General features: G+C 35.5%; 1 protein-coding gene across 1 annotated transcript; it reads left to right on the top strand.

Moving 5' to 3' along the window:
- Positions 1-15,567: 15,567 nt before the first annotated feature.
- On the top strand, positions 15,568-17,611 carry LOC21397472 (acetylserotonin O-methyltransferase). The gene is made up of 2 exons (XM_010104987.2): positions 15,568-16,356; positions 17,117-17,611. Exons 1-2 carry the CDS (start codon positions 15,568-15,570, stop codon positions 17,426-17,428), a joined length of 1,101 nt encoding a protein of 366 aa, XP_010103289.1. The 3' UTR covers positions 17,429-17,611.
- Positions 17,612-18,220: the final 609 nt, after the last annotated feature.

The following is an 18,220-nucleotide window of genomic DNA, read 5'->3' as shown; positions in this document are numbered from 1 at the left end:
GGCAGGCAAGACAAGGGGATAGAGAGGTCACGGTTTATTACAACGAGATGAACCTTTGGTAGGAATTGGACTTATGCTACGAGGAAGAATGGGACTGCACCAATGATAGTGTGCGCTGTATGAAGAGGGTGGAGAATGACAGAGTGTTTTTGTCTTTTTGCCGGACTCAATAGGGAATTAGATGAGGTGAGAGGTTGGATTCTAGGAAGGAAACCGCTTCCATCCATCCGAGAGGTGTTCTCTGAAGTGAGAAGGGAAGAAAAGCGAAGGAGTGTGATGATGAAGAAAGAAGAAGCAAGAGGAGTAACAGAGGCCAAAACCTCTGCCTTGGTTTCTCGGGGGGCTGACTTGGATGGAGACATGAGAAACACAAAGAAGAATGATAGGCCATGGTGTGATCACTGTAAGAAACCTTGGCATACACGGGAAACATGTTGGAAATTACATGGGAAGCCGCCGAACTGGAAGAAAATGAATGAAGGGGGTGGTTGAACATTCTAAGTTTCAAATGATGACCAAGGGCAGCAAGTCTCAACAGAAAGCTCTCCATTCACAAAGAAACAGATAGACCACTTGTTGAAAATCATCCAATCCTCACAATTCTCTGTAAATTCCTTAAATCCATCATGCTCTCTAGCCCATAAAGGTAACTACCTCACTGCCCTTGTTAGTGTCGATTCCGATATAAATTGCTCATGGATCATAGATTCCGGTGCAACTGATCACATGACAAGATCATCAAAATTGTTTTCTTCATATAGTCCATGTGCAGGAAATAAAAAAATTAAACTAGTGGATGAATCCCTTTCAGTCATAGCTGGGAAAGGTTCCATTGCAATCTCTCCATTCATCACTCTTCAAAATGTTCTTCATGTTCTCAATTTGTCATGTAATCTCTTGTCTGTTAGTAAACTAACTCGAGACTTAAACTATCAAATTCACTTTTTCACATCTTCTTATAAGTTTCAGGATTCGAACTCGGAGAATTCGAGTACTCTGGGAACTCCTAATTTGGTGGTATTCGAGAGATCACCGCTCTCCCAAATCTCAGTCTCTCAAAACTCTGAAAATCACAACATGCCCCTAGTGAGCTACTAAGTTCTTTATTTATACTAATTCCTACTAACACTACCAGCCCATTAACCTAACTAGTTCTCAAGTCATTAACGGATCCTAACATTACCTCCCGCCTAAACATTCACCTTGTCCTCAAGGTAAAAACTAGAAAATAAAACTGCAATAGTACATCAACATGGGAAAGAACAGAGATCTTTGTGAGCTCTATGAAACAAACAAAACTTGCTTCAAATCTTCTTGATAACTTCCATGTTTTGCCAAGTTCACTCTTCTGTTTGGAACCTGAATTGTGAACCACAGTGAAATAAACTATTCCTAGAAGTTCATCCAAAAAAATTATCCACATAAGAATGCAAGAGCTTGCTGGTTATCCCAATCAAATCGTGTATACTAATCACCCTCCTCTCACCAGCTTTATCTTGCTGCAATTTATACTCCACCGTATCCAAGAATTTTGCCTCATTGTTCTTCAAAACACCAACAATGGAGGGAAGATGCAAGTGTACTTTCTCCATTCCTTTGTCAACACCCCCACAATTGCTAAAAACCGAACCAATAAGACCTTTTAAAATACTAGAATGGCCTCCACCTTCTTTAACTTCTTTCACTGGTGCATCAAACACATACTCTAAGGCAATATCCTTAGAAAAGTTTGATGTCATTGAGATCTTGTTCCACGCACCTTGAAGCCCCTCATTCTTGGCATTGGTTTGAAAGTCATCTTCATTTGCAACGCCTTGGTTCACCTTCCCGATGAGATTCTTTGAAGGAAACTCTCTTTGAGCATCAATTTGCTGATCTAAAACAGCTTTAGTGTGAGCCAGAAGCAACCCACTTGAATTTCCTATTTCATGCTCTTTATTGACTTTCAACTTGGTAGTGAAATCTCTCTCAAAAACTGCATTTGATATCTCTTTCCAAGGTGCAGCAAGTACCTCGATTTGTCGTTCAGAATCAGCCTTGGTATTCGCTCGCTCTTTCGCCACGAAACTCCCACAGATGGTCTCTTCTTGCGTTGATTGGAAACACTGTAGTAAATGAGCTTTCAATTCATCCCAACTGCAGAACAGTCGTCAACCATCCTGCCATTGATTCCAAACCAAAGCATCACCCTCCATGGCCTCTTCCACAGCCCATATTTTCTCTCTTTCTGTCAACCTATACAATTGAAAATAACGTTCAGCTCAGGAGACTCACTCCTTAGCATTTTCTCCAGTGAACAGCGACATCTCCATTTGCTGAAAACGCCGATTCGATCGGTTCTCCCACAGCGTGTCACGCCACCTTCCCTTTCTCCTGTTCAAAACCATAGGTTCTCCTAACCAACAAGATGGCGAAACTCTATTCACCTTGCCCACATCAGATTGAAAAACCCAAGGATCAACCCCAAAATCACTTCGCGAATTTTCACATTTTGAGGACCCGGCCCAAATTTCGCTGGAATTTCGAGACCCAGCTCCAATGGCGTCAAACTTAACCCCAATCTTGCTGGAAGTGCGACGTCCAGCCGCCACAACGCCGAAAGTGGCCCTGCACACGCCGTAATTGGAAGATCCGATCTTGCCTTTGCCGGAATCCACTTGAATCTCACCGGAATCATGTGACCCAGTCCTAACCTGGCTGGAATCTGCCCTAACCATGACGGAATCACGAGACCCAGTCCAATTCGCTGCATAATCTTCCCCGAACACGCCTGAATTCCAAGACATTACCTTAAACTCGTCAGAATCAACCAAAACAGCACCCGAATGAGTTAAAACGGCACCGGAACCGCGAGACCCCTTCCAAATCCAACTGGAATAAGACTCGGACGTACCGAAATCGCGAAGCGCAGCCTTGGCAACGCTCAATTCTGTCACGAATCTGCTGCCATTCACTTTAGATCTAGACGATCTAGCTCTAGATCGCCAAGATTTTTCCCGATCTTCGACCTCGCGCGATTCTGGATCTGGTTGCGCCCCATCTGGCGTCGTTCGTTGACGTTGACGCTCTAACTCCATCATGGTTCCGCAGTTCGAAACCCTTGCTTCGTAATTCTAATCAGATCGCGGAACCCGATGTTCAGTGCACAGATCTAATCGCGACTCACTCCAACCAGATCGCAACGCGTTCGTCGTCGTTCGCTGGCGCTGTTCTTCTGGTTGCGACCACGTATCTTTTGCCGGTGTTATCCCACTTTCAACCACCCAAGCTTTGCGGTCCTGCTCTTCTAACAATCGAATGATCTGCTTCACACTTTGAAGCGTTGATTCCAATTTCTCTTTCATTGATTCCATTTACTCTTTTTTGTTTTGTTTTGTTTTTTTTTCCGAGAATCAACTGCTCTGATACCAAATTGTTAGGAACCTAGCTCAGAAAATCAGTCAAACACCAATTCCACACTCACACACACCAGAAACAACAAGAAAATGAGAATAATTGGAGGGGATTTTATTAATCCAATTAGCCAAGAACACCAAATTACACTGAAATATAAAGGATAAAACAGAGAATTCGAGTACTTCAGGAACTCCTAATTTGATGGCATTCGAGAGACCACCGCTCTCCCAAATCTCAATCTCTCAAAACTCTGAAAATCACAACATGCCACTAGTGAGCTACTAAGCCCTTTATTTATACTAATTCCTACTAACACTACCAGCCCACTAATCAAACCAGTTCCCAAGTCATTAACAGATCCTAATAAAACATCACCGGGCTTCCTTTCCTCCACAACCCTATAAGGGCTCAAAACCATTCACAGTTATTCATAGCGATATTTGGGGACCTTCTAGGGTTAGCACTTGCTTTCAAAAAAGATGGTTTATCACCTTCATAGATGATCACACATGGGTAATTTGTGTGTTTCTATTAAAAGAAAAGTCTGAAGCAGAAGAAGTTTTCAAAAACTTTTAGAACATGGTTCAAACACAATTTGAAACTAAAATTCAGGTTTTCTGAAATGATAATGGGAAAGAATATTTTAATAAAATCTTGGGCAAATTTTTCTTAGAGAAAGGGATTGTACACCAAAGTTCTTGCAATGACACCCCTCAACAAAATGGGGTGGTGGAAAGAAAAAACAAACATCTTCTTGAGGTTGCTAGGTCACTACTTTTTACGAAAAATGTTCCAAAATACTTGTGGGGTGAAGCAATCCTTATTGCAATGTTCCTAATTAATAGAATGCCCACAAGAGTTTTGAAATTTCAAACACCGTTGAACTGTTTTAAGAAAAAATTTCTCACATCACGGCTTGTCACTGATATTCGACTTAAGGTATTTGGTTATGTTGCATTCATTCATGTGCACAATCATAATCGAGGGAAATTGGATCCTAGGCAAGAAAGTGTGTTTTTATTAGTTACTCACCAACACAAAAAGGGTACAAATGTTTTGACCCAATTTCAAAAAAAGGTTTTTGTAACTATGGATGTGACATTCTTTAAAACACAGAAATATTTTTGTAAGAATCATCTTCAGGGGGAGAGTGATAGTGAAGATGCGAGGTTAGAAACTGAACTTGACCTACTTGACGCTCTTGTTGTGCTTGATCCTACTGTTGCCGAATATTTGCTGAACCTGCTATTGCCGAATATAATAGGAATACTGCTGAATATAATAGGAACCATGATCCTGCCGAGAATGACCCCTTTGAACCAGTTAGTAAGGAAGTCTCAAACCATCTAAATATTAACCATATGTCTTTAGAATCAAGTCCAAATCCACATCTAGAAAATGATATTTTAGAAATTGAGAATGATAGAGGACCTCCTTCAATGTCATTAGATGACCGGTTAGGAATAGAGATGTGTGATAAACCAAGTGGAAAAATTCAAGAGCTCCGTGTCTACTCAAGGAGAAAACCGATTCAAGGAAAGGGTTCCTCCTTTGCAACATTGCCATGAATCTAACTTGGGAACAGATCTAGAGTCCCCTTTAGGTACATCTCTGTCTCAATCAAAATCTTTAGAGTTTAGTGTCCAAGCTAAGTCTATTAATAACTTGGATGTTCCTATTGCCCATTGTAAGGGGGTTAGATCTTGTACACAACACCCCCTGTCTAACTTTGTGTCCTATGAAAAATTATCACCTTATCTTCATGCTTTTACCTCACACTTGTCTCGTGTAGAAATTCCTAGAACAGTGCAGGAGGCTCTGAATGTTCCTGAATGGAAGGAGAATAGTTCCTGAATGGAAAGAGGCTATTCTAGAAGAAATGAGGGCTCTAGAAAAAAATGAAACTTGGGAAGTTGTGGACCTACTGGTGGGAAAGGCAATGTTGGTTGCAAATGGGTCTTTACAGTCAAATACAATATAGATGGCACAGTAGAAAGGTACAAGGCCCGGTTGGTAGTTAAGGGTTTCACACAGACATATGGGATAAACTACTCAGAGACATTTACACCTGTCGCAAAACTTAATACAGTTCGAGTACTTTTATCTATTACTGTGAATTTAGACTGGTCACTACAACAACTGGATGTGAAGAATGCATTTTTGAACGGGGATCTGGAAGAAGAAGTTTCTATGGACTCCCCTCCCAGTTTTGATAAAAAAATTTGTTCTAAAGTGTGCAGTTTGAAAAAATCACTCTATGGACTCAAGCAATCACCAAGGGCTTGGTTTGAAAAGTTTACTCAGGGTGTGAAAAGACATAGATACACTCAGGCGCAGACATACCACACTCTATTTATGAAGTTCTCAACCGGAGGGAAAGTTGCAGTTCTGATTGTCTATGTGGATGATATCATCCTCACTGGAGATGACTTGACAGAGATGGAGAGGTTGAAACAGTGCTTAACTTTTGAGTTTGAGATTAAGACTTGGGACAATTGAGATACTTCATTGGCATGGAAATCGCAAGATCCAAAAAAGGCATAGTTGTCTCTCAACGAAAGTATGTTCTTAATCTCTTGAAAGAGACTGGGATGAGTGGTTGCAGACCAGCAGAAACACCAATGGAGCCGAACATAAAGCTTGGAGAAAGAGAAAAAGGAACACTAGTGGACACAGTAAGATACTAGAAGCTGGTCGGGAAATTGATATATCTGTCATATACTCACCCAAACATTGCATTTGTTGTCAGCGTTGTGAGTCAATTTATGCACTCTCCATATGAAGAGCATCTTGAGGCAGTCCACCGAATCTTGAGATATCTGAAGAGTACCCCCGGGAAAGGATTGTTCTTCAAGAAAAATGAACAGCGAGGTATTGAAGTCTACACTGATGTTGATTGGGTTGGATCTATTACAGATAGAAGATCTACATCTGGGTACTGTACATTTGTCTGGGGTAACTTAGTTACGTGGAAAAGTAAGAAGCAAAGTGTTGTGGCAAGGAGTAGTGCTGAGGCTAAGTTCAGATCAATGGCTCATGGAATATGTGAAGTTCTGTGGTTGAAGCGGATTCTTGAAGAATTAAGGAGGCTGATTGAGAGTCCAATGAAACTTTATTGTGACAACAAAGCTGCCATTAGCATTGCTCATAACCCCATACAACATGATCGAACAAAGCACGTTGAGATTGAAAGACATTTCATTAAAGAGAAACTTGAAGCGGGAATCATCTGCTTGCCGTTTGTTCCAACTACACAACAGATAGCTAATATCTTGACTAAGGGGCTTCTACGGTCTCATTTTAAATTTTTGACAAGCAAGTTGGGTATGATAAATATCTATGCTCTAACTTGAGGGGGAGTGTCGAAAATATAGGATTGATAGGTTTAGTTATGATTTATGCGTTATCAATAAGATTTAAATTCTAGCGTTTAAATTTTATAGTATAGGATAAGGATTGTTAAATATATGATTTAGAGTTTATCTAGAAGAAGATTAGATTCTCAATCTCTTCTATATAAAGTTATATATTTTTCCGATTATGTGAAGATAAATAAGATTAAATATTTTCTCCCAAAATCCTTCAGAGAGTAAAGCATCTGCCAGTCTTATATCTCGAGATTCCCTTGGATCTCCTCTACTCATCTGAGGAGCATTACAAGTAGTTGTTTCGAGTAAAATTTGAAGGGGATTGTAAAGCTGCCGGTCAAATGGGGGAACGTTTCTCCCACACGACAGCTCACTCCCTTCTTTTCTTTCTGATTTTAGATCTTATAAAGATAAAGAAATTCCACTCAATAGTTTTTGCTTGGATTTATTCTTCAGAAATAGTAGAAAATATGTCAATATGAAAAGTTTAAAAAAGTATATAGGTCAATTTTTAGTTATAAAAATTAATATGCTATAACTTGTCAAGTTATGGTTCATAAACAGATAAATTACGGACAAATTTATCAAGTTATGGTTCATAATTAGACAAGTTATTGACAAAAACCGTCAATAACTTGTCAAGTTATGGTCATAACCAGAAAAATTATGGACAAAAATAATAATTTTACATATTTATTAATTTATGTAAACTATTAACCTATTAATTTTAATTCATCTCAAGTCTTAACCTATTTCCTTCTTTCTCTCTTTATTCTTTATGCACCCCCTTTGTGGGCCTTTGGTTACGAGACGGTGAGTAATTTTAATCCCGTTTCTTGCAACAAGAGAGAGAGAGAGTGCAGAGTCCCACATTGATAGCGTACAAAGCTTTTACGCTATTTTAAAAGGATAGCTCAAGCTTTTGACGAAACATGTTTGCGCTTGGGGCAATGACGTAGCCAGTGAGGTTCTAACCGAGGGGCGTTAATTTCAAGTTCAAATTTTAACTTTTATATAGTCCTCCTACTTTATATATATTTACACATTCTGGTAGTGGGTTATTTTTTTGGGAAGGAATTTTGCAGTGGTTTTGTTGTTCAAGAAAGAACTTTCTTTTAGTGAACGTTTGGTTCATGGATTCAGAATCATGATTCAGAACTATTCTCATTTTACGTGTCTTTTGTGAGAAAAAAACACTGTAAAGAATCATGAATCATGATTTAGAATTATAGACGAATACAGAAAACAAACATTGTTGCAAAGCAAAATTTATGCATCCAATTTATTTCCTCCTGATTCTAAAAAAAAGAAAAAAAAATTATCTTCCTCCTAATGCATTATTACGTATTTTGCAAACGCCACAATGTAGTTAGCTTATCATGTTTCATGCTTTTTAAAATAATGCTAGTCCAATAAATTTCCACATGATTCTTGTGGCAATTCAATCACAAACCTCGTAAATGCCATTATTTTGGTAATTTATATCAACTCGAAATATATCACTGGTGACTAGGCTAGGAAAAAGAAGCTCAACAAGTTTCTATGTAAAATAAATAGATAAAAGATATCAAATATAGGCTAGAAAAAAACGCTCAATTCAATCACAAACCTCGTAAATGCCATTATTTTGTTAATTTTTTTAACATTCTTTATTGAAATATATTTTTAAATGTTTGATAATTAGTTTTGATTTATGTTTTTTTAAATAATGTGAAAAAAATATATATTTGGAGATAGAGGTTGGGGTCATCGGAGGTCAGGGCCTAGGTTCGGTTATGGTCGAGATTGAGGAATGAAGTTAGGACTTAGGACTTATTAAGTGGTTGGAGCCAAGGTCTAAATTGAGATATTTATGAGTATCATTAAAAGTCCTACATTGAATATTTACGAGTATCATTCATTCAAGCAAAAATCTTTCCCCTAGACACGTTAACCTCGATTCTAAGGCTAATCCTCGACCTTGACCGCCATTAACACTCTGAAGGCTGAATCAAACATTATAGGACCAAAATGCAAATGTGTGAACCAATTCAAGATTAGTGGGTAGGCAGTGACGGCGATTGAGAGCGAACTAAATAAACAAAGTGAAGGTTGACTGCTTGGTGGAGTCATCGCCCTATCAATTCTCACTCCACCAGTTATCACTCCACTAGAAAACGACAAACACTTTTTTTTTTCTTTCTTCAAAATCTCAATTGTTTTTTTTTTTTTTTTGTACCTTTACTTGCAAAAAGTCAATAAGTTGCTCTCAAAAGAGTAAAGAGTTCTACGAAAAAAGAAACAAGTTGCACTTATAATGTTTTGAGGAAAAAAAAAGTCTCCTGTGAGAATTTCTAGAAGGGCTCCCCAAAGGCTATAGCCTTTGTTGACGGTGAAAACTCGTCAACAGAAATAGGCCGGGTCACCTCTAGGTATCCCGTTGGATTACTGGCTTGATATTGACAATATACTCAATACATGCAATGAAGTGTTTGTTGTATTTTTAAAATGGTGATCAATATGAGAAGAAATACTTGAAGTAGAAGAACACACAAAATTTATAGTGGTTCACTCTTATAAATGAAGAGCTACATCCACTGTAGTTTTATATTCCTTTTGAGATTGTTACAATTTACATCAACAATTGCTCTTTCATTTTTTCTTTCAGGAAGCCAACCTCCTTCCTGTATGGGGCTTCGCCCCTTTTATAGCTGAACTTCCTTCGTCGGGTGGGTTTCCTTTGTAGGCAGAAGCACTCAAGTGGTATGTCTTTCTAGGCCCAGACCGTAGCCCACTAATCACTTTTGTGAATTGTTCACTCAGCCAATTAGTTTCCCATTACGGCTTTGTGCATACCTGTAACCCTTTTCTGTCCCCCGTAGGGCGGTTTAAGGGTTTGCAATTAATGCTTGTACTGCAGACATCCCCCATTTCTACACGCAACTTGCGATGTCAGGCTTTCCCCTTTTAGGGCATTCCTCTCGCCGTCTCTATTTGCTCAGCCTAGTTGTCTTTCTTGGCAATTGATTTTCTCCCGAAGGATTCCCATCGTAAGGTCGACGGTACGACCTGTCGTCGTCACTTAGAGTTGGCGTCCTAAGTTGGGCTTCCTTTGCAGCTGAAGGAAAGGCAGTCCCTAACGTCGAGGGTTGTTGCCTTTTGAAGAAAAGCAATGCCATGTGTCACACTGTTATTTTTTCACGCGTCATCCACATTTTTCCACACAACAGCCTTCTTAGTAGAAGTTTCTTCTACATTTTTCTACCTCGGGATGGTTCAACAATATCATGTGCTTTTAAAAGGATATGCTAAAAAAATAAATTGCATTTATGATATTTTCAAAAGAACTTTCTCCATGTTCTATTCTTTTTAGAATGTTGGAATTTCTTATTTTTCAGTTGTCTAATTTATATAAAAATTTATCTGTTTTGTATATTTATTTGTTTTATGATGTTAAGTGAAAAAGTTGGAAAAAGTCTTAAATTGCTCTTAAAAAACGGTAGGAGTTCTACTAAAAAAGAAAAAAAAAAAGGTAATTCCCTCTGATAGGCTAGGCTTGTCAGCCAAGGGTGGAGCTATTTTTAATGTGAAATTTTTATTCTTAAAAATCTTATGATATTTTTAATTGTCCCTATTAAAATTTAATACTTTCGTATATGCTCTCATTGAATCTTACGTTATTTAATCTTTATTCTTATATATGTATTTGGTAGTTATTGAAAAATGTCGTCATTCAAATTTTTATACTTCTTATGTTTATTTATTGTAAAAAAATTTAAAATACGCCCCAACTAAAATAAAATACTAACTCCGTCACTACTTGTCAGTAGTGTCAATTTCAAACCATTAAATTAAGTTAAAATTACACTAAATTACCTTTTTCGATATGGATACGCAATGGTTTAGATTTCTTAGATTACATGCGGACCCTATCTTTTTTTTTTAACCAGCCTTGAACTGATGCTTTGAAGTGGAAAAAAAAAAACCCAGATCCTTTTCCCAATCTCCAGCGTCAATCGATTCAATTGCCGAAGACAATCGTAAAAAGCTTGAAGGTCGCCGAAGACCTTGTGTGACTAGTAGATGGACATTTAAAAAAAAAGATCCTTTCCCTTTCCTCTATCAAAGAACAAACTTTTTTTTTCTTTTGATTTAAAAGCTTTTACTTGATTACCTTTCTGCTGTCGGAGTTTTTTTTTTTTTTGGGTTTAAAAGCTTAGTTAAAAAAAAAAAACAAGAACGAAAAAGAGATTGTGGACGAATGTTTATTTTCTGTATTCGTCTATAATTATGAATCATAATTCATAATTTTTTACAATATTTTTCTCTCATAAAAAAACACACATAAAACGAGAATGATTCTGAATCATAATTCTGAATCTATAAACTAAACGTCCACTGTATATATAAGAGCTCATGCCAGCGGGAGAAGAGATAACATCGCCGTGGGGAGAAGTGGGTTTATGTCACCGTTCATGCTATCACCGGATGATTTTTAGTTAAATTTAATTCATTTTTAAGGTTTAAAATTCACAAATTGTGAAGATATTACTAGTGTTGTTGACTATTAATTTATTTAACAATTTAGATTTAAATAAAATATGCGGCAATTCAAAAATTAAACTTTAAGGTATAAATAAAATGTTTTTAAAAATTTTATATAAATATCATAACAAAAATGTTGAACCCATCCCACGTGTATGAGGAGTTTAGCGATGCTCATATCCTAAATAGAAAAATTTAGGGAGATAATATATTTTTTTATTTTTTGAACATGGCGTGGGAGATAATTATAGGTTATCCCTGTAATTATGAGACACTTTAAAAGAAGGAAAAAAATTAAAAATACTGGTTAAGATGGTAAAAAATACTATTTATACTCTATTAAAAAATAAATAAGTGTTATTTAATTAATAAGAGTAAAATAAAAAGTTATAATGATATGTAATTATTTAGAATAATATAAATAATAAACTTGAAAAAAAAATGATTAAATTTGAAATTTTCTGGACAAATTAAAAGGGCCAAATTTGATTACGGTAGGTATAGCCAGTGGGCCTAATAGAAATTGTGGCTCCGTGTAAAATACGATTCTTTAATATAACTTGGTAACTTGGACTTTTAGTGTATATACAGCTATATAAACTATCATATAGCACAACTTGCTACGCAGATCCTTAACAATATTCAATAGACGTAAAAACTAAAAAGAGACATGGAAGAAACACAAAGAGATCACTTAACATGGGGACTATTAGAGGAAGAAAGAGAAGAAGAAAAGCACGAAAAAGTCGATATGTCGAAATACTATTTTGGCGGGGCTGTAGAAATGGCTGTGGTGAAATGTGCCATTGAGCTTGGCATGGCTGACGCCATAGCAAACCATGGACGTCCCATGACACTTCTAGAGCTGCATCAGCCCTAGATTCTGATCTCCAAAACCTTCACCGGGTCATGAGGTTTTGATTTATTTTTGTAAATGCCATTATTTTGTTAATTTTTTTAACATTCTTTATTGAAATATATTTTTTTAAATGTTTGATAATTAGTTTTTATTTATGTTTTTTTAAATAATGTGAAAAAAATATATATCTTTTTTGAGATAGAGGTTGGGTTCATCGGAGGTCAGGGCCTAGGTTCGGTTATGGTCGAGATTGAGGAATGAAGTTTAAGACTTATTAGTGGTTGGAGCCAAGGTCTAAATTGAGATATTTATGAGTATCATTAAAGCCCTAAGTACATTGAGCTTCCGTTCATTTCACCGATTCAAGTTTTGTTACAGTAAAAAGCTCTCAGAAACAGTCACATCTAATTTTTTTACTATAGTAAAAACTCTCACATAAAGTCATATCTCAACTCGAATTAACAACTTGAATCAGTGAACCAAACAGGCCCTGAATATTTACGAGTATCATTCATTCATGCAAAAATCTTTCCCCTAGACACGTTAACCTCGATTCTAAAGTCTAATCCTTGACCTTGACCGCCATTAACACTCTGAAGGCTGAATCAAACATTATAGGACCAAAATACAAATGTGTGAACCAATTCAAGATTAGTAGGTGGGCAATGACGACGATTGAGAGCCAATCTAAATAAACAAAGTGAAGGTTGACTGCCTGGTGGAGTCGTCACCCTATCAATTATCACTCCACCAGTTATCTAGAGAACAATGACAAACACTTTTTTTTTCTTTCTTCAAAATCTCAATTTTTTTTTCGTACCTTTGCCTGCAAAAAGTCAATAAGTTGCTCTCAAAAGAGTAAAGAGTTCTACTAAAAAATCAAATTGCACTTATAATGTTTTGAGGAAAAAAAAAGTCTCCCGTGAGAATTTCTAGAAGGGCTATAGCCTTCTTAGTATAAGTTTCTTCTACATTTTTCTACCTCGGGATGGTTTAATAATGTCATGACTTTTAAAATGTAGGATCTGTTAAAAAAATAAATTGCGTTTATGATATTTTCAGAGGAACTTTCTTCATGTTCTATTCTTTTTGGAATATTAGAGTTTTCTACCTTTCAACTGGCAGATCTGTATCATAATTTATTTTTTTTTTATTTTTTTAATTTAGTGTGATTTTGACCAGATCTAACAGCTAAAAAAAATTTAAAAAAAAACACCGATATGTTTAAAAAAAAATACTAGACAAACTTCTGTATTCAAAAGACAAAGTCGCCCTTGAGAATTTCTAGAAGGGCTCTCTAAGGAAGAAAGCTCTGCAATTCGTATACGTTTCTTCTACTTTAGTTTGACTTGTTAATATTGTAGAATTTTTCTACCTTAAGGTGGTTACAATCTGCTTTCATGATCTTAAGTGAATAAGTTGCAAAAAGTCTAAGTTGCCCTAAAAAAAGGTCGGAGTTCTTATGAAAAAATAAGGTAATTCCCTCTGATAGGGTAGGCTTGTCAGCCAGGGGTGGAGCTATTTTTAATGTGAAATTTTTATTCTTAAAAATCTTATGATATTTTTATTTGTCCCTATTAAATTAAATACTTTCATATATATTGAATCTCACGTTATTTAATCTTTATTCTCATATTATTTAATCTTTATTCTCATATACATATTTGGTAGTTATTGAAAAATATCGCAATTCAAATTTTTATACTTATGTTTATTTATTGTAAAAAGAAATTTAAAATATGTCCCAACTGAAATAAAATATTAGCTCCATCACTACTTGTTAGTAATGTCAATTTTTAACCGTTAAATTAAGTTAAAATCACATTAAATTAAAAAAATATTTATAATATCAAACAATTTTAAATATATATTTATAGTTAAAAATAAAAAATTACAGATAATTTATTTTTCTGGTCCTCTAAGAAGTTCCCAAAAAATAAATTGCATTTACGATGTTTTTAAAAGAAAAGTCAATGAGTTGCTCCGTAAATTGCTCGGCAAAGAGGAAGGACTTTTCATTAGCTAAAAAAAAGAAAGAGAGAGAAGGAGTTCTACTAAAAAAATTAAGGAGACGTTTGATAAGGGGATTCATACTATAATTTGAATCATAATTCATAATTCGTTACAGTATTTTTTTTCATAAAACATACACATAAATTAAAAATAATTCTAATATCATAATTCTAATTCATGAACCAAACGCATCTTAAGTAAAATGCTACAATAATGCAAACACCTTTTTCGATATGGATACGTAGAACGCAATGGTTCAGATTTCTTGGAGTACTTGTGGACCCCATCTTTTTTTTTTTTAACCAGCCTTGAAGTGAAAAAAAAAAATCCAGATCCTTTTCCCAATCTCCAACGTCAATTGATTCAATTGCCGGAGACAATCGTAAAAAGCTTGAAGGTCGCCGAAGATCTTGTGTGACTAGTAGATGGACATTTTAAAAAAAAAAATCCTTTCCCTTTCCTCTATCGAAGAACAAACTTTTTTTTTCTTTTGATTAAAAGCTTTTGCTTGATTACCTTTCCGCTGTCGGAGATTTTTTTTTTTCTTTTGGGTTTAAAGCTTAGTTGAAAAAAAAAACAAAGAACGAAAAAGAGATTGTGGATGACTGCATATATAAGAGCTCATGCCCGTGGGAGAAGAGATCACATTGCCGTCGTGAGAAATGGGTTTGTGCCACCGTTCATGCTGTCATTGGATGATTTTTAGTTAAATTTAATTCATTTTTGAGGTTTAAAATTCACAAATTGTGAAGATATTACTAGTGTTGTTGAGTATTAATTTATTTAACAATTTAGATTTAAATAAAATATGCGGTAATTCAAAAATTAAACTTTAAGGTATAATTAAAATGTTTTTAAAAATTTTATATAAATATCATAACAAAAATGTTGAACCCATCCACGTGTATGAGGAGTTTAGCAATGCTCACATCCTAAATAGAAAAATTCAGGGAGACAATTTATTTTTTGAACTTGGCGTGGAAGGTTCGAACTCTTCTTTTTATTATGGAGTTAGGTGTTAAATTATCTTTAGATTATGCCTGTAATTATGAGACACTTTAAAAGAAAAAAAAAGCTAAAAAAATTATTTAAAATGATAAAAAAAATTATTTATATTATTCTATTAAAAATAAATAAGTTTTATTTATTTAATAAGAATAAAATAAAAAGTCATAATGATATTTAATTATTTAGAATAATATAAATAATAGATTTAAAAAAATAATTATGAAATTTGAATTTTTCTGGAGAAATTAAAGGGGCCAATTTTGATTGCGGTAGCGCCGCCAGTGGGCCTAAAAGAAATTGTGGCTCCGTGTAAAGTACGATTCTTTAATATAACTTGGACTTTTAGTGTATATACAGCTATATAACAAGATTCAATAGACGTAAAAACTAAAAAGAGACATGAAAGAAACACAAAGAGATCACTTAACATGGGAAGAAAGAGAAGAAGAAAAGCACGAAAAAGTCGATATGTCGAAATACTATTTTGGCGGGGTTGTAGAAATGGCTGTGGTGAAATGTGCCATTGAGCTTGGCATGGCTGACGCCATAGCAAACCATGGACGTCCCATGACACTTCTAGAGCTGTCATCAGCCCTAGATTGTGATCTCCAAAACCTTCACCGGGTCATGAGGTTTTTAGTCAACCATGGAATATTCAAAGAGATCATCATCAGAAACGAAGACACCGTCCCAACTGCGTATTACGCGCAAACACCCAGCTCTCGCCGGTTAATGAGAACCGGAGAGAACAGCATGGCGGCGCTTATTCTGATGCAGAGCAGCCCACCTGCGATGGCGACATGGCACTGCCTGAGCGCATGTGTCAAGGGGAAAGCTACCTCGGCTTTTGAGGTGGTGCACGGCGAGGACGTATGGAAATACGCTGAGGCAAACCCGGCCCATGGCCAGCTCATCAATGAGGCCATGGCTTGTAAAGCTAGGGTGATGGCATCGGCGATCATTGATGGTTGTTTGGACGTGTTTGAAGGGGTTGAAACCCTCGTCGACGTCGGCGGAGGCACCGGGACGATCATGCGTAGGTTGGTTAAGGCCTGTCCTTGGATTAGTAAGGGCATTACCTTTGATCTTCCTCATGTTGTATCTCTTGCTGAACAGTGTGAAGGGATCGAGTATGTTGGAGGTGACATGTTCGAATTTATTCCTAAGGCTGATGCTGTATTACTCGTGGTACGTAAATCTAATTACCTATGTACACCTGCACAAGTCCGAACTTTTACACCTATATTTTTTTCACCAACTATGTGATAGTCAATTGTTATAGGGTAATTTTTAAAAATACCTATTAAAATAGAGCTCATTTTTATTTTTACTCATTAATAGTAATCCATATATTTATACATTTTAGACTAGAACTAGTTAAAATATAGAGTTTTTTAAAATGAATATTTTTAGTAAGTCAGAATCCGTAATTTTTTCATTGTTATAAAATAATTTTTCTAAAGGATAAAACTACTAATTAATAACGTGAGTAATAATCAATATTAATTATTCAATCAGTCTAAAATTGTCGTGTAATTAAAAGGGTGTATGGATTTGTGCTTGTGGCCTACATAGTTAATTGTGAGTACTAACATTAAGTAACAGTCAAAGATCCATTATGACTAGTTAAAAACCAATAGCCACATGTTTATATTCCACCAGACATTATTGTAAACAACTTTATTTTTATAGAAAAGCATACCTTACCCGGTGAAAAACGTTGATTAGAAAAAGTCAATCAATCAATAAAATAAGTTGGTATATATAAAGTTAGATGTTTAGTAATACTCCAAGCTAGTGTGAGATCGTCAAGATTGAATATATATATATATAAATATATATCTGATATATATTAAGATACGATAATTGCATAGTCATGATCTTTACCCCCAGTATGTTTTAATATTTTTCATTCAATTTGTTCTCTTGTGGTGTGGATATGAAATAGACGGTTCTTCATGACTGGGGAGACGATGAGTGTATCCGCATACTGAAAAAGTGTAGGGAAGCCATTCCAAAAGACAAAGGGAAGGTGATAATAGTAGAAGCTGTGATTGGTAATAAAGAGCAGCAGAAAGAAGACAACAAGCTAAATGATGTGGGGTTGGTTCTGGATATGGTGATGATGGCTCATACTTACAAAGGCAAAGAGAGGACCTTGGATGAATGGGCATATGTTCTTCGCGAGGCTGGTTTTAGCCGACACACTGTGAGGTCCATTGCAGCTATTCAATCTGTCATCGAGGCTTTTCCAGCTTGAATATGATCTGTGGAAAACAAGTTTGGAAGTGAAAAAAATATTCTAGCGCATTGTATTTCAGTTTGTAATATCGTTTTTGTTATTGTACGAGTGCGTATTTATGTTATTCAATTGTGGTCTTTCCATGTTTTGATATATTAATAAGTGTATCACCAATATTGGTGCATGGTTGTTAAGTTTGAAGTTGAAGCTTTGCTTATTTGGATTCGAACAAAATGTCTAATGCTGTGTTTCGAAGCGAGTGATAGAGAGTATAAATTATACTGTAATAAAATGTACACCAAGTGATTTATTTATTTTTTTCCTACAGTTTTAAGCTCATTAAAAATACAGCTTATTAAAACTGCCGGCACGGAAATATGGTCCCTTCATGAAAAGTTTGTTAGCGTTGCTAACAACTTAAAAAATCACTCGAAAACAATTATTTAAAGGGACAGATGAACATGAAAATATTGATATCTATGGAAATAATAAGAATCCAGATCTATAGAAAAACGGATAGAAGGAAATGGTACTTTTTTTTTTTAAAGAAAATGATTCAAATAGGTAATGGTAGATGCCCAATACATTTATTGATTGAGGCATTAATACTTTCAATATTTGAGAAAAATCATATTATTATGAGAACATAAAAATTCGTTTGTCTAAAATTTCTCTGGCTTCCATGAATATTATACATAGTTTTTCAAATTTTGTATTATTCTGCCTTTTCATTAGGCCCTTTTTTAATAACCAGTCCCTAGAGTGCATAAATTTTAATTTTTACCATTTATTCTTGATTAATACTCTTTT

The sequence above is a fragment of the Morus notabilis genome, unplaced genomic scaffold (genome assembly GCF_000414095.1).
Source record: "Morus notabilis unplaced genomic scaffold, ASM41409v2 Scaffold629, whole genome shotgun sequence".
Classification (NCBI taxonomy): Eukaryota; Viridiplantae; Streptophyta; class Magnoliopsida; order Rosales; family Moraceae; genus Morus; species Morus notabilis.
This window is presented reverse-complemented; position numbering and strand designations above follow the sequence as displayed.

What these genes read in the sequence shown, in the direction of transcription:
- LOC21397472 (XM_010104987.2), top strand. Translation starts at nt 15,568, where the DNA reads ATGAAAGAAACACAAAGAGATCACTTAACATGGGAAGAAAGAGAAGAA. An exon ending in CTGATGCTGTATTACTCGTG is followed by an intron (nt 16,357 to 17,116) that starts GTACGTAAATCT and finishes GATATGAAATAG; the next exon opens with ACGGTTCTTCATGACTGGGG.